The sequence below is a fragment of the Primulina huaijiensis genome, chromosome 15, assembly GCF_012295235.1.
Source record: "Primulina huaijiensis isolate GDHJ02 chromosome 15, ASM1229523v2, whole genome shotgun sequence".
In the NCBI taxonomy this organism is placed as follows: Eukaryota; Viridiplantae; Streptophyta; class Magnoliopsida; order Lamiales; family Gesneriaceae; genus Primulina; species Primulina huaijiensis.
In genome coordinates this window covers 3,792,286-3,809,762 of record NC_133320.1, presented here as the reverse complement: position 1 = coordinate 3,809,762, position 17,477 = coordinate 3,792,286, and the positions used below count along the sequence as shown (strand labels likewise).

The 17,477-nt window shown below is 32.9% G+C and overlaps 1 protein-coding gene across 5 annotated transcripts in view; it reads right to left on the bottom strand.

Moving 5' to 3' along the window:
• Nucleotides 1-12,578, bottom strand: part of LOC140959031 (uncharacterized) — a 62,420-nt gene extending 49,842 nt beyond the window's left edge. For 3 of the 5 annotated variants that reach the window (XM_073416733.1, XM_073416735.1, XM_073416736.1), the window contains exons 1-12: nt 12,238-12,577; nt 11,823-12,008; nt 10,673-10,762; nt 6,628-6,698; nt 6,332-6,487; nt 6,012-6,132; nt 5,450-5,505; nt 5,041-5,095; nt 4,918-4,974; nt 4,708-4,809; nt 1,590-1,670; nt 1,421-1,473 (exon numbers count right to left, since the gene is read on the bottom strand). In XM_073416733.1, the coding sequence (XP_073272834.1) occupies nt 1,421-1,473; nt 1,590-1,670; nt 4,708-4,809; nt 4,918-4,974; nt 5,041-5,095; nt 5,450-5,505; nt 6,012-6,132; nt 6,332-6,487; nt 6,628-6,698; nt 10,673-10,762; nt 11,823-12,008; nt 12,238-12,345 (1,136 nt within the window). In that variant the 5' untranslated portion in view covers nt 12,346-12,577. Of the gene's footprint in view, nt 1-1,420; nt 1,474-1,589; nt 1,671-4,707; nt 4,810-4,917; nt 4,975-5,040; nt 5,096-5,449; nt 5,506-6,011; nt 6,133-6,331; nt 6,488-6,627; nt 6,699-10,672; nt 10,763-11,822; nt 12,009-12,237 lie in introns of those variants that run through there. The other 2 variants (XM_073416734.1, XM_073416737.1) reach the window with 2 other exon arrangements.
• Between the last annotated feature and the right edge of the window lie 4,899 nt (nt 12,579-17,477).

The window sequence follows — 17,477 nt, the reverse complement described above, 5'->3', positions numbered from 1 at the left end:
ATATCGTATACCAAAAAAAAATTGAAGCACCAGAGCAGATAAAAGAATTCAAAGCACGTAAAGTACAGGTTCAGCAATATGAGTAGACATGCCAAAAGTTTGAAAATTAATTAAAATGACAGACAAAAACATGTTCATGGACGTGCAATTTTCATGCATTCACAATTTCTAAGATGAGGATAGAGGGAACTACCAGATATCAAATAAGAATGACTTTTATTATTTGAAGGAGCAAAGTTGTGGAAAAAGAAAAAAGCATTTCATAAAGAAAAAATTATGCCTGATGTCCTTTGCAGGACCTTAACAATAGTCAGTCAAACAATATTTAATTCAGGCCTATGGAATAAGAATAGAATAGAATAGAATAACACACTGTCAATCCAAATTTTTAGCTTTGGATGTTATTTGAATGAAATATGATTTTCATTATTTTCCTTTTAATTTCTGCTTATGGTTAGCTTGTTATCACCTCACTATTTTACACAAGTACCATGATGAGGTATTTCTTTAAAAGTGTTAGTTGATTTGTGTATTTTCGGAATTGTCATTCCATCTTTTTATAATTCTAATATTGCATTGTGTATTGTTTTCTAACTAATATATTATATTATACTAAATTTTACTTTATTATATTTAATTATTGAATTCAATATTTTAATCACTATATCATATAATTTTTGCAAATAAATTTAAGAAAAATACATTCAAAACAATTGTATACATGATTATTTCCTAAAATAATTTAATCAGTCACTTCCAAAAATCAATTTAATAGCATATTGATATAATAACATCATTAATTGTGGACGGATTAGAGAACCACATAACTCAATATAAATGCTGATAAAAAAAGAAATAACCGAAACATCGATGAAATACAAAATGAAGACAAGGAAAGAACGAAACCAAATTACGCAAAAGAAAGGGCAAAGCAAGTACAACATGAAGATAAGAAGACAACAAGCACAGAGGAAATGACAAAACCACAGAAAAAGAAACAAAGTCCATCATGTTCCAAAGGAGAAACCATATAAATTCAAGATAATGAAAAAATTGTTGATTTTAGTAAAAGAATGAGGAAACTTGTACAAAACAGTCACACATAGATAACCCAAAAACTGAAAATTAAGCAAGAAATGATTTTATATTATGAATTTTCAAAAAACAATAGATCTTTCAATTTCACTCAAAAGAAGTGTTTTATGTATACTTACTCCTTATAAATTATGTCATACAACGTTTGTGCACGTGTTACTAGCTCTCATAAAAGAACCTATATTCGATTATTTTGACGAGAACAAGCAATAAGGTGTAAGTGCTTGAAATCAATGTGACATTGTGACTCCTTGAAAAATCACCAAGAACTTGTGTCCAAGTGCAAAAGTAAGATTAAAGTATCAATACAGACGAATAACCTTACATGTCAAAAATTTGAAAAAGATTTCGTAAGGTGCGTGCTTCCACACAGAAACCCTGTCATACCACAAAGCTCCAAACAGTTAGCTAATCGGAATACTGGAGATGCCATTGAGACCGAGTAACATTAACATTGAATTGGTAAGTCGATGAATCGAGATCATATTCATTACCCTCAAAATCTCCAGAACAAGAATACGATGCCACAGTGGTAAATCAAGAGATATAACCCGCACTAACATGCTGAGAAATACCTGTTGCAAATAAAATTAAATAATATTAGCCGACACAAAAACATAATGATAAACACGAAAATATTGTCCAACTAAACATACAATGTTCTATATTTGATGTATCTGGGATTGCACTATTTTTACGTCATGAAAGTTAATACAGATTAAAAGTTCGAGAAATTACATAATAGAGAAACACTGATGATTACTATTTAGGAAATATTGACTAATTATGAATAAATCGATTTTTCTCTGTACGGTTTGTTCCATGTGTATAAATATTATTGAAATTTGTAATTGCTTTCCTTCTGATAGGGTTCCAATAATTGCCACTGAATGGTTTAAGAAATGGAACTCCCCCCTGGTGTTTTTAACAAACTTATACACCCACCAAATAAGTTGGTCTAAAATGTTAGTTTTTAATGGAATATGGATATATTGACAAATTGGCCAAATGTAATTTCATATATCTTAAGAGGGTAGTTTAACAGAATATATACGTCATATTCAGGGAAGTCAACTACATGATAAATCATAACATTCAGGCAACTAATATCCTGATTCTAGTACATCAAATCCTATCTAAAATAAGAAACGGGGTAATAAAAAAATATTATGCAAACTCATGCACTAACCCCGTCCTCCTCAAGTTGGTACATAGACGTCACACATGTCCAACTTAGATGGCATTGTATAGAATGGCCCACTAGAAACAGACCCATGTCATCATATCAACTAATTGATCAGCAGTCTTAATGTATTTTTTCTTATAAGAAACTATCACTTTATTATAATAATTATAATTTAGGATACATAGCAAGTGGATGAGCGATCCACAATCCACCTCCTGAAATAAAGACTACAAATCTTCATAAGCAAATAAAACACCAATCCCTAACTAGGTCAGATAAAAGAAAATGCTGAAACGTGGGTATGGTAAGTGTCCATATCGCTACTCTGAATCTGATCTTCTCCCATAAATCCTCCCAAGAGTCTTCTGCGTCGTTGAAAATTCTGTTATTGCGCTCCATCCATGTCGACCAAAATATACAATGAACAATAATGCTCCAGAAATTCCTTAATGTAATGAATCTCTTGACAAAATCTTTGGTTATCTTTGATGTAATTCTTGTCAAATCAATCCGACAACTAATATTCTGATTCTTATACAACAAATCATATCTAAAAATGAAATATAATACAGAGTATTATGCATGTTATATATTGTAATACACCAACTTCCTTGTGGTATTCCGGAAACAAGAAAAGCACAACTCATACTTTCTTTTTAATATAAGAAACGATCTTTTATTAGAATAATTGAAGTTAAAGATTACAAAAGGCGAGCACAACTCATACTTATGGTGTTCAAGGAACCAGGTGGAGGCAATGTCATACCACAAAAGTCAAACAGAAATTTATTTGCATCACCCCTCGTATGATCAACATGTCATATGCTAACCTTCGCAGGTATGTATTCAGATATCTAAAATTGTTTTACGGGTGAATTTGTATGTCATAAATTTTCAGACATAACAATTTGATAATAAATCGGTTATCAAAGCATGCCAAACTAGGTGCTGATTCATAACACATTGTCACAACCACCAAAATTCATGATTGATTAAAATGGTAGCACTGTGGATATGAAAGCTTCAATGATAGCGGTATAGTACCCAGTGGAAGACAATCTCCAAGAGGTGGCTTAGTAGAAGCCGGACGAACAACTTAAAACTACTGAACCCAATGTATTTTTTTATAAGAAACGATATTGATTCATAAAATTAGTTTTTTTTTTTTTTGAGATGAAACTAGATTATATTAATAGATAAAGTTTTACAAAGTTAGCGGATGAGTAATCCGCATAAATAAATAGAGCACAACTAAGAAATCACTATCCTACTAATGTCATAATCATACATACTTCCAATCCCTAATCAAATCCAAAATAGTCAAATGATTCATAAAATTAGTTACAATAAGCGAACCGGAGATTCACAGAAGAAAAAGTGAAAACCGATTCAAAATAGATTAACATATGGTTAGAACTCAATTTTTATACAAATCTGAGACCGAATGCGATTTAGGCTCTACAATCCTCAAACTCCAACTTGAAACCCTGAATTTAATTTTGTCCCAACACTCCTCTATCGAATCTTCATGATCTTTATAGAACCTCCTATTCCTTTTCATCCATACAGATCAGCTCAAACAATGAACCACCAAATTCCCAAAAATTATGCCTCTCCTCCCCAGCTCCCGTCCAAGATCCGCCTCGAATAAATTCCGAATTGATCTAGGAGATACCCAAACCAAGCCGAACTCCGCCAAAGCTTTTAACCAAAGACAACATGAAAAAGGACGATGTATGATCAAATGGTCCCGAGTCTCCACCTCTTGCCGACATAATACGCACTAGTTTGGAGAAAGAGAACGGGAAAGGAACCTTTTTTGCAACATCTCAAACAATCGTAATTTCCTAAGAAATGCAATCCACGAGAATACTTGCACCTTGAATGGGATATGCACTTTCCAAATAATATGATACAGAGAAAATACAGTATCACCAGAGAAGAAATATTCAAAGAAAGATTTCACGGAAAACTATCCAGAATAATCCCAAACCCACTCCCTCTTGTCTTGTACACCCTCAATACATCTGACCCTCTCTCAAGACTCAAGCAAAGAACCTAATTCAATTACCTCCTCCTCTTTGAGATCCCGCCGGGAAAAAAAAAATCCCAGTGTTGATCATGATGGCAGACAAGAATAGAAAGTCATTCATCTGTGAAGGGTTCTACTTTTCTCTTATTGACCGAGTTGGTCCACTCAAGAGTGTCCATTTATGTGGATAAAGTAAGACTTTGTATTGGTAGTTACATATTGGATAATCTTAAGAATGACAGTTAATTGCTCAAACAAATACTAAAGGATTGTTGAATAAATGTAACTTGATCCTACTTCTTTCATCTGTTGGTAATTCAATCTACAGCAGTAAAATATTTGGCATTGTGGAAGATAAGTTTCAGACTCTGAATAAAAGAAAGGTGTATAATACCTCAGATTCGGTAGTAAGGGATGAACTATAATGCCTAATAATGTGGGCTACAGAACGCAGGACTAGGCGACGAAAGTAAGGCTCTCCTGCTTCACCTTCAAGCTAATAAACATAAAATGTGAAGAAAATAAGATGAATGACAACCTTTTGGAAGACTTTAGAGTAATCTATGTTTGGGTAAATAAGCAATGTTTTAACCAAAAATATCACCTCAGAGTTGGTACGAAGTGATGTCATGAGAAGAGAACATGCTCGATGACGTAATACCTGTCATTTTCATAAATCAATTCTCCAATACACAATTAAAACCTAATGTTACAGCATCATCAGTACCCGTTCAAAAGGAATCAAGGCTCTGAAGAGTACCACATAATTACATAATATGAACCTGAAAAATTGTCACAGAAAATATTATTTAAGATATATTCTGTACTTAATTAATTTATTTCCCTCTATAACATTATCCAATACTACTATGAACCCGGGAAAACGACAGTAGATAAATTTTAAATAATGTTCAATAATTCACTTCATAACTAAACACAAAAACGAAAGAAGAGATTTGAGATAACTAAATGTGAATAATGTACTTAGCATGGGTTAATATATATGGTTCAAAAAGTTGAAGGTAATTTGAAGTGAGTGGCACCAACTTTGGTGCATATAGTGCAAATGTGTGAGTGAAGAGTTTTGCTCCCCTGATTAATGGGGAAGAATACAAGAAAAGGGATAAAAACCTTACTCGAGTAAGTCAAGTGCAAACGACCGTTGAATTGAACTAGCACGTAACCATATAGCCTGAAACCAAACGAGGAAACAAATAAGAATTAACGCTTAGGATATGGCTTAAAACATGGGAACTGTAAAAAAAACTAAGGCTGTTTTTGGGTTTGTTCTGATGTCTTCTAGAAAATATAATGGAGAATATAGAGCATATTTGATTTAAATGATTTTTTTTACTAAAATTAGTATGTAGTACAATACTGCACTTAGTCAGGAATATCATATCAGAAATAAAAAAAAATCAATGATGTGCGAGTGTTATCAAATTTTAAAAAATAGTTTATTTGATCAAATATAATATCGAGTATTCTGAGCGAATGGTGAAGTTGAATTAAAAGTAATGAATATAGTGGGAAAGGTAAAAAGGAGGAAATATACATTTCGAGGAAAACACGAGGGAGTAAAATTTGGTTTCTTTTTGGCAATATCCAAACATACCCTAATTTTTTGGGATTAGTTCGACGAACTTTAAATTTGTGAGTATTTCAGTACATAAGTAATTGATATAATTTAACACATACAGATCCACCTGCAGCAAGAGTCGTCAAGTCTTCAAGTAAGCAAAGTCCCAGCTTCCCAGATTCTGTAAGGGTGTCCCTCATTAATGATGACCCTCCAGAAACAACTTCTTTCTCTAGTGACCTGTTTGTTCATGTTATTTTAATAGCCGAGGCTGATTGCACTCCAATTAACCATCTAATAGTCAACTTCATTAAGACATAGCATGCACATCATCTACACGACCTCATAACCACCACATAGGCCTTAAATTAAACTCAAGCAAATATAAATTGTAGGAAGATAGAAGTTGAACAATATGGAGATAATCAAGTGTACATACTCTAGATGATTAATGTTGTGATTGACATCATTAGTAACAGAATTAGTTCGAGAAATATATCCTCCAGAACCAGATTTTCCTGCAGGCAGTGACTCTGCGGAAATCACACGATCAAATATCAATGCTACTGCTTGCCTGAATGTTGCTGCAGCAGTACTGAAAAGGATCCAAAAAAGTTTAAGACAGTGAGTTGTCAGCATACCGATTTAACTAAAAATGTCCAAATAAGAAAATAAAAAAGGATAAGACGAAGAGTGTGACTGAAAACCTAGAACACATGGGTAAAGATTACTTACTTTCGCACGCTATCAGATGACCTACTTTCAAGGAGACGGAGACATATACCAAGAGCATGAGCCATGTTCTCCTACCAATATAGGAAGTCAATTGCAAATGAACTTTAGGAAACCAAGAATATTCACAAATCCAACTCCTATAAAAATATTTTGCCAAAATGTTTTAGTGCGTTAAAATAGTTTCAATCATTCACAACAATTAAAAGCCTCTCCACCAGTAAAAGTTTCCAATATCACATCCACACAAGACTATTTACAATTTACATTCAATTCACAAAAATATTACAATATATACCTAATTAGTTGATATATTAAAGACATTATGCAATTGCAAACATAGGCCACAGTAATATCGAACTAAAAACTCGGAATCCTAAAAAAATATCCTAATTTTAACAAAATAAATACTTATCATAATTGAAAAATATAAAACAAAGGTAACAAAGAAGCAGCAAGCTTTTAAAATTACAAATAGATGTATAGTTTCCAACAAATGACAAATTTAACAGGTGCATATCACCAACCAATCCCATACACGATACAGATTTCAATATTTCTTGCTTTAAGAAAGTCGCCATGACAGAACAAGAAAGTTTTTTTTAATTTAAACAAGTAGGTGGTAGGCGTTGAGCCAGAATCCTAGTGTTCGTAGATAAGACAAATAAGTGCAAGAAGGGAGGTTGACATCATTTCCTAGCTTAGTCGTGTTTCATTGGGTATGCCCAGTCTATATGTATATCTTTTATAAATGAAATTTATTTTACCGAAAAAATGAGTCGGTCATCGAACCTAACCTATGAAAACAAAATAACCTAGTGACAAGAAAAAACACTTGGGAGCCAATAGGGATTGGTCGAACCTAATCTCAGGAAATGAAAAGACCCTAGAAACAACAAAAGACGCCAGCGGACGAAAGATAAAAATATTATCTAAGCAGATGACCATAACAAAAAGTACAGGATTTCCATTAAATGGCACTTTTTTTTATATATGAAACTAAACTTTATTAAAATAGTAGGCAGGATTACAAAGGAGAGTAATCCACGATACATGTTTACATATTTTAAAAAACCGTTCTAAACTAATATCAGCAGTATACAAACTTCCAATCCCTAACCAAATCAGAAATAAATAAGTGGTTAAACTCCGGCAATTTCGTGGTCCAAGTCGCAACCCTGAATTTGATCTTCGCCCATACGTCGTCCAAAGACTCCGCTGAATCTGTGAATATTCTATTGTTCCTCTCCAACCATATAGACCAAAAAATGCCGTGAACTACCAAATACCAAAAGCTTTTATTCCTTCTCCCGGTGGGGAATACTGTCTCCATAAAAACAAGTCCCGGGCTTCTCTTAGAAAGGTCCAGTCGAAACCCAGCTCTTGAGGTACTTTTGTCCAAATTCCACTCGAGAAAGAATAATGCAACAAAAGATGGTCCTGATTCTCCTCATGTTTCCGGCATAAACTACACCATTGAGGGCATAATGCACAGCTAGACCACCTTTTTTGCAACGAATCGCAAGTGGGCGGTTTCCCCAAGGATAATGTTTAGTTAAAATTCCTCAAACCAATTGCACATTAAAATTCCTCGAGATCATTGAAAATATGTATGAAGATGTCGTAACTAGTGTTAGGTCTGTTGGAGGGATGTCATGTGAATTTCTTGTGGCATTAGGACAATTCACTGTGGCATTAGGACTTCATCAAGGAACGGCTTTAAGCCCTTACCTCTTTGCTTTGGTTATGGATGAGCTGACGGGACATATTCAGGGTGATGTACCTTGGTGTATATTGTGTGCAGATGATATTGTCCTCATAGACGAAACTAAAGAAGATGTAATTAAAAAATTAGATAGATGACGTGAAGCTCTTGAGAGTAAAGGTTTTAGAATTAGTCGCTAAGAAATGAAATATTTAGCTTGTAACTTTGGTCCTGAATCTAGACGAATAGGCAGTCCAATTGAGACTGACGGTCGAGGAGTCCCAAAGTGTGAAGCTTTTCGCTATTTAAAATATGTTATCAAAAAGACTGGGATGTTAGAGAGGATATAGATCATAGGATTAAATTAGGGTGGATGAAATGAAGGATGACATCAAGAATCTTATGCGAGAGAAGGATGTCTGCGAGATTGAAAAGAAAATGTTATAAGACTATTGTTCGACCAGCTATGCTTTATGGCTCGGAGTGTTGGGCCACTACAGAACTACATATGCATAAGATGGCGGTAGCAGAGATGCATATGTTAAGATGGATGTATGGAAAAATGCGCAATGATAGAATTAAGAATGAAAAAATTATGAGCAATTTAGGTGTATCCCCCATAAAGGATAAAATTAATGAGACGTCTAACATGGTTTGGTCACGTGAAGAGGTGACCAAGCACGGTCTCAATCCGACATATCTCAGATTGGCATGTTAATGGAAGGTATAAAAAGAGGGGTAGGCCATTGTAAACATGGATAAAGATGGTCAAGGATGATATTGGTTTGAGAGACGACGTGGGAAAATCGCTTAGTTTGGGGTTCTAATATCTATGTAACCGACCCCGCAACTAGCGAGAATGTGCTAGGATGATGATCGCCGTCATTGTCATCATCTCATTTTCGTGTATCCAAAAATATAACATATATGTATAAATATACACACACCTTCCAACATAAACATTATATTCAATTCAACTTTTTACCATTTCCCAAAAATACTCTATTATATTAAATTAAAATTTTAAATATCTCGATGGTGCTCTAGAAAGGATGGTTCAAACGAAACAATTAAAATCTCAATTAAGAGAAAACAATATGAAAATGAAATATTATTAATACCAGATGAATTAATGTTTTACAAGTAATTGACATGTATATATATTTCAAATCCAACTAAAATCATTGTTCTAAAGATCGGCCTAGGTTGCCACCTAAGGGCTAGGCGGCGGCCAACCACTTAGAAAAAGTGCTAGTCAGGCAACCTAGGCGGTTCTAGTCGGTCTTAGGCGGGTCTAGGACTCTAGGCATTAAGGCTTCTATTTTTATTTGTTTATTAAAAAAAATTGGTCTTTTAATTTAAATTAAAAATCCACAAATTGATTATTTTGTAGACTCCAAATCAATGATGATGATTTTGCATGTGAAGAAGATCAAAATCACAAGGATGGTAATAAATTAATTTAAACAATAATTTAATATCCTAAAAATAAAAAATATCATCTTATTTTTTTATTAGTCATGTTTTCTCCACCTATATCAAACAATGATTTAATATTCAAAAATAAAAATAAAAATAATTTAAAGATATTAATATATAATGTTGCTAAATATTATAAAATTTATTTTATAAAAACCGCCTAGGTGCCGCCTAAGCGACTACCTACCGCCTACTGCTTTTTAGAACATTGACTAAAATATGGAAATGATAAAAATATAGAAATCTTAATGGCAAAATTCACCACCATTATCAACATCTCACTGTACTCATAGATGGTCACATCCCAGGCATGTGGATAAAGCTAAGAACCCAACATGCTGCCTTATTGTGGTGACTAGGAAATGAAGGGTCCTTTGTGTAACTGTAACTAACTGTTCGTTGCTTGAGCTGGTTTGAACAACCTACTTTGCTAAAATTCTGAGCATATCAAGAAACATTATGTAGTAAGTCTCACTCACACAATACAAGTGGCCGTGTCTTCCCCTGTTATCGTGATCAGTGACCTATTATTTACATCGAGCATAAATTTTGTCTAAGAATGCCATTCATGCAGCATCTATTGCTCCTTGGTTGAATAATTTTGCATTGTTGACACCGAATCTTACAGCATTTGCATGGATTTTGAATGTGCAACCACTAGCATTATTGCACTAGTCTTGTGGCTAGTCGCTGGTTAATTAACCACTTTTATTTTTGCATGTGTGATGCATATCATAAAGGATGGTGGGTGGTTTCCAGGTTATATGTGACTCCAACAAAAGTATTCAATAAATAGTAAAGACTATGTTGTAATTAAGATGGTGGGAAATTTATAATAAATTATGAGTCGTGAATTTTGCGTACCTCATTATCTGGTTGTAAATTAGACTGAAATAATATGAGTATAGTTTGCAGGGTCTTAAGCTGAACAGTCTCATCTGCCATCTCAGCATGCTGGGAAAGAGAAGGAAATAAGTGAAGAAGAAAACATCTAAATGCATACATGATATATAGCATGTGTCATGCATTATGCAAAAATCAAAGCAAACATAAATAGACAATGATGAAACCTCCTTGTCAAGCAACAAAATAGCATCGCTGTTCGTTCGAAATCAAAAGGGGGGGATTAAGATGCATGATGTATTGTTATTAATATAAAAGACTATTCTCGTTTTTTTAATAGGAAACGATATTATGTTAAACAATTAAAAGCTAATAATTACAAAAGGCGGACAAGTGGTCCGCACACTAAAAAAACAAAAGCCCATATCATATTAACAACTTATATATATCTTCAATTCTCACAACTAATTGGCATGAGGGGAAGAATTTTGTGGCAAGGGGTGGTTCAAGGCATACGCTGGACAGTATGGTTGGAAAGAAATCAAAGAATTTTGGAAGATAAAGGAAGACACTAGAGAACAGTGATGGAATAAAATCAAGATCAAAGTTGCTATCTGGATCGGCACTCATGATGACTTTTAGAATGTCTCGATCTTAGATATATTGCGAGATTGAGCTTATGTGTATCATTGATACAACATTGAAATTATGTAATTCCTGTTGAAAGTTGACCACTAGTCCACTGATGTACTTATTTCTCATCATATTATGAATAAAATATTGTTTCATATATGAAAAAAAAAATTGCAGCGGTAAACAAGAAGTACAACTGATCTTGGAACCTAAAACTTTTAGTAAAAATTTACTACAGCTCAATAAACACTTGACATGCCTCGAATCTCATATGTAGATAACATTGATGTGTACCTGGAAGACTACACGATAAGAAGAAAATACAAAAGGTGAATTAGGGTATGCCACGAGGGTAAAATGCAAACATTGTTTTGATCATATTAGTTGCATCTAAGAGCATTTAGACTGCATTTTGGAAACATATAAACTAAATTTTGGGAATAAGCATGTTAAAATTCAAATCTAATTGAACATATTGATTTGGGCAACTTTGGTTATATCATGTCAATGCTTATTGATTTATTCCATCTTTACTCACTTCCTTGAGAGTGGAAAGAATTTCCTTGAGGGCCGAAGATGCTACAGCATCATGCGAGATGAGCTTTTGCAGGCATGACAATCCAATCACACTCAGCTTCACGTTTTTAACCTCGCAAGCCATCACAAAGATCCTCAATATATCCTCGTTATGTGAAATCTCATTCGGGCTGGAGAGCGACCTAAGCTGCATTTTCACGTAACTATATATATTTAGTCAAGGGAAAAGAACCATCACCCAGAGACGCACAAAATACACTCTCACTGGAATGTTTAGAATTAACGAATATTCAGATCCAGGGATCAAACATAAGCTGATAATTAATCAACCTGGTGATACAAATCGAATAAAAATCATATCCAAGTAACATAACAATGCAGGGAGGATAGAATCAACTAAAAAACAAGACGGGAACCTTTAAAATCGCGTGTTCAGCTGCGTCTTTGACGGCGGGGTAACGGCGGCGAGCCTCCGCTGAAAGAGCCCTCAGATCGGACTCCAGCACCGTCATGAATGCCGCCATACTGCTCCCGATACCAGAAAACTAGCGAAAATTATGCTCTTTAAACTTGCACGGCTTTAACCCTACATACAGATAGTGAAATTCAAAGAAGTGTCCCGTTTTCTTGGTTCAACCGGAGTGACTGAGACGACGGATCTGCTTTGATTTATTCTCGATATTGAAGAAGAGAGGAGGTCACGTGCACACCACGTGAGACTTACCACTGTGACCCGAAGGTTATCTTTTGGGTTGGAAAACGAAAGAAAAAAATATAGTCCTAATTAAATTAAATTATTTAATAAAAATACAATACATTTTGGTATGATTGTGTGTTCAATTCATCTCAAATCAAAACTTTTTCTACAATTTTTGATTCACATAAAAAAAAATTTATGTATGCACTTCATGGTTTCACAATTATTTTTTCAATAAAATTCGGTGTAAAATATTAAAAATCTAAAATATACATATGATATTGCAGAACAAATTATTTTAGATATGGTGCAAAATATAAAATTATGAGAATCAAATTGGGAAAACTATATTAATAACAATATTTTCTACACTTGTTTATGTGCTCAAATATCATATACTAGTACCCGATCTGAAAGAGTTTATACTGAAATAACTTATATCAGTACCATATTTTTAATATTTTGTACCGATTTTCATTCGAAAAAACGTGAGTTAATGATATCAAATTTTTTTAGATATGTTTGGATACTCAAAAATCATATATTAATGTGAAATCTGAAAGATTTAATGCTCAAACATCATATATCATTACCAGATTTTCAAGGTTTTGTACCGAATTTTTATCCGAAAAAATACGTGTCATTAATACCATATTAATATCAAATTTTGTTAAACATGTTTGTGTACTCGAAAATCATATATTAGCGTCAGATCTAAAACTTTTAGTTGTAGATATATATTTGTTCCAGATTTTCAATCTTTCGTACCGAATTTCATCCGAAAAAATACATGTGGACCTAGAGAGTGTGGAGACATTTTTTATGTTCGTCAGGAACTCTAAAAAAGAATCAGTCTAACAGAGATTGAATACACATTTAACTATTAAGATAAGATGATGATTTATTGATCATTTGCTTGGTATAATAGAAAAATTTGTGATGAAGAGGAGTTTTTAAATAAATTAATTAATAAAAACTATTTGAATTTAACAAGATATGACAAAGTGGAAGGATTTAACAATCGAGCCTCCTTTGCATCGCCTTCCTCATAGAAGCCGCAGTGTTGACCCCAAAGGCCGAATTCTATGGTACAGAACGTTGTAATAATAATTGGGTCATTAGAGACTTTTTTAAGCCTTGCAAAAGAAATGTCACTTTTTTATTCCGGAAAGAAACCGGCGATAAATGCTTCTTGCTAACGTCCAACAAAGGAGAGAAGGGAAATACTGGATTTTGTATTGCTCAATCGCTGCGAAAGCTTGCTACATTTCATAATTTTTTAGATGATGTTTGAAATTGCAACAACTATATAGAAAACTTACTAAGTGACTTATCCCCTAGTCAGAGAGCATGAACGTACGTTATAACAACCGAGCTTTCAAACTCGGATTTCACTGGAATATGAGAGTCGGATTCTAGAATTTTTTTTATCAATTCAAATATAAAAAGGAAAATTTTGAATTTGAGGATTAGATTCTAATTATATTTTCTAAAATAAATTTTATATTTTAAAATTATGTTCATGCAAAATAATTTTTTAATTTTAAGTTTTTTGGGTTGGGTAAGTCGATATAGTCCATATATACAATAAAATGTTTACTTCAAATAGAAAAGTAATATTTTTCTCGCAAGTAACTATATATCAGATAATATATTTGTTGACATATAAAGTAAAACTATGTTTGGACAAATACTTAAAAAAAATTTATAAAAGTGTTTTTTTAAAAAAAAAAATTATAAAATATTTTAAAAGTTGTTTTAAGAATAAATATGCGTTTAGTCAATTATTCTATAAAAACGTCTAGAATTGGAAATGTTTACACAAATATTAAAAAAAACAAATTTATAGTTAGAAATAATTAAGAAGATGCTTAAACAACTATTCTAGAAAAACTTATTAATATCATTTGACCCATGTTTTTAAATTTAAAAATATAAAAAAAAACACATCTCGCTCAAAAGTATTTCTAGAATCAATAGAATCATAATTGAACATCATCGAGTTTTCAATAAAATAATATAAAATATGCCAATGTTATTTGCATTTCATATTGTGTTTTCTATATTTGGCTTAATCTATAAAATTTATTCACAAGAGTTTAAATGATAAGAAGTAAAATGTAAAATAACGACATCTATGCAAATCATTGTGGTAATTCTAATAATTAATTAATTATAATATTTTTACTAGAATAAATCAAGGAGGCAATGAGGAATGGAGTGCTGACTGCTACCTTACTCGTGGAAGAAACTATAAAACCACAAGTCAAGGCAATCGGCATCTCCGGCTGACGGATCCATGGGGTGCGATTAATATTTTGAAATTATGCATGGTTTGAGAGTTTGTTGTTTCTTTTGAATGTTAAATACATGGATGCAGCCATTTACAAAAGACATAATAAAGAATAAAAGACAAATTTTACTGGTAAAAAAGAAGAAGATGATGAAAAGTTTAATCAAAAAGGAAGAATGGGGCTGAAGGTTTTGATAAGAAAATGGAAGGAGTGTGAAATGATTTAATTAGTGGGATACCTCTCGGTCATAGAAGGAAAAACAGAAAGTTGATATATGAGCTATTCAATCTTGAGTGTCACGAATGCATACAACTTTGTCTACCACTAAGATCATATTTTCAAATATTTGGTGTGTTGGGCTTGGGGGGACATTTAGTTATATGTTCAATTTCTCATAAATCAATATATATCATTTTAAGTTTTATTTTTAATAATTAAACTAATAAATTGTGTCATAAGAGTCTAAATGAACCAGTACAATTTTTCGAATGAACGAGTGTTTATGCATAAAAGATGCATGTCTATTCAAACAACTGTTTTTCTCAAAATTTGTTTATGCATTATAAATATTGGTCGTGGTTGGGCACACACATTACACGTGTTAAAAAAATAAATAATTATTTAGTCAAAAATATTTATTCATTAATCTTTTTATTTTTTTGTTGATTAAGATAACATTAAATAAATTGTAAATTATTGAAAAATAAGATTTGTTTTTGTAATAAGAAAGTTGTCGTGTCAATTTACCAAAATTAGTTACTATCATAGTCACATTCTTAATAAAATAGTAAAAGATCGTCTTGGGTTGAGAAACATAAGCAATCTTGATTTTGCTGATAACAAAATTTTTTATTGTGTTTATAACATATTTACATCGAGTTCTCGCACCCAAGACGCAACAGAAGTTTAAAATTTTTGTTTGGGCGTCGTGTGTTTAAAATTTCATTCATAGGGTGCTTAAGAGTTATACCTCCGCGTGTTTAAACGCTGGACTCCAAACTATTCCGATTTTTACGCGGAGATAGCTCTTCTTGTAAATCCCTACGAAAGGCTTGTTCCTTTGATTGACTAATTGGATCCACGATCGAAAACTTTGTTTCTTGCTTGAATTACACTAGTAATACCAAGCGATTTGTGTGTTGAGACTATAGCCTCCGAATTTCCAAAATCCGAAGACGGTGTAATGACGGCGGTGCGACGTGGAAGAACACAAAGTGACCGAATTATTTCTTCCCAAAATCTATGGGATGACCGAAACTTTGATGCAAAAAGGACGAGGATTTTCGAAATTCTTGTGTGCAATTTGTGTGCAAAATTATGGTATGGTTTTTGAGTCCTATTGGTGTATATATAGAGGGAGAATTAGGAGTCTCTCTCCTACAAAGACTCTAAGTCTTTACCTACTAGGACTTTAATTTCATTATATCTAAATTCTTATATTATTGATTATTATATAATGTATTTGTCAANTTTGCAGGTACTATCAGTGATACCTAGGAGATCATGGGATGATGCTACTACATGCTCTTATAATGATATGATGGGTACAATCAGACATAAATTTTGACTTTTTTGATCAAGGAGTTGATGAAAAGAATGAGGCTAACTAGGGTAAGCCCGAATAAGAATAATGTTATTTTGAATCACGTGGAGATGTGAACCCACGGCTAGCTGTATCCCTGAACTATAGAGGGTAACACAAGTATCGAATTATGTGTTCCCGTTGAGATAGTCATATTTCAAGGAATTGAAATTTGGCGACTACAGTTTGATGGAGATAAGTATGAAGTTGTTATCTCAAGTTGGAAGCTGAAACTCAACCAAACTGAAAATTTGGCAAGCTGCGGTATTTTGATGATATCTCACAGCTCGATGAAACAAATGAAAAGCCGCTAAAATGATTAAATAGAAAACTCAATTTTACACAACTATTATTTCACAACATTTCAGTTGGTTCTAAAGTTATCTAGGTGGAATATTACTCACAATGTCGAGCTGATGAAAATGGAAACATCAATCAGGTTGAATGGAGCAGTTATGTTATTTTGGCCATATCTCTCAACTCATTTATTCAAATGGAACAATCGAATATGCATAACAAAAAGAAGAGAACGATATACAAGTCTTCTTCATTAGTCAAAAGTCTGAATTGGATCATAAGAAGCTGATAAACCACGATGCATTTGTTGGTTCTGCACAGAATAGAGTACAAGTTCCAGATTACTAACAGCCTGATATGTCAAGCATATATTTCTCATTCAAAGTTGGAATTGTCTGACTAATGACTTCATGGAAAGCTAAAAGAAATGACTACAACTTTAATATTCATCACTTTGCTAAGAAATCTACGAATCAAGATCTATAACAGAGAAAATTGAACAACTCAACTAGTACTAACATCTTACTTGAAATAACTCATATCAAACCAACAAATCAAGCTCATAACAAACCAGATCAAACCATCAAATCAACACAGTTTGATCAGCTCGATCTGATAACATCTCGGTTTATGAAAATGGGCAAAAACACAATGTTGACAGTTGCAATGTTAGAATCCATACACAACTTTTTCAAACAATCATATTATTGTGTCTAACGCATATATCACTATTGAATGCCATAAATACAATATATTGAATATCAAATACAAGCTTTGGATTAAAAG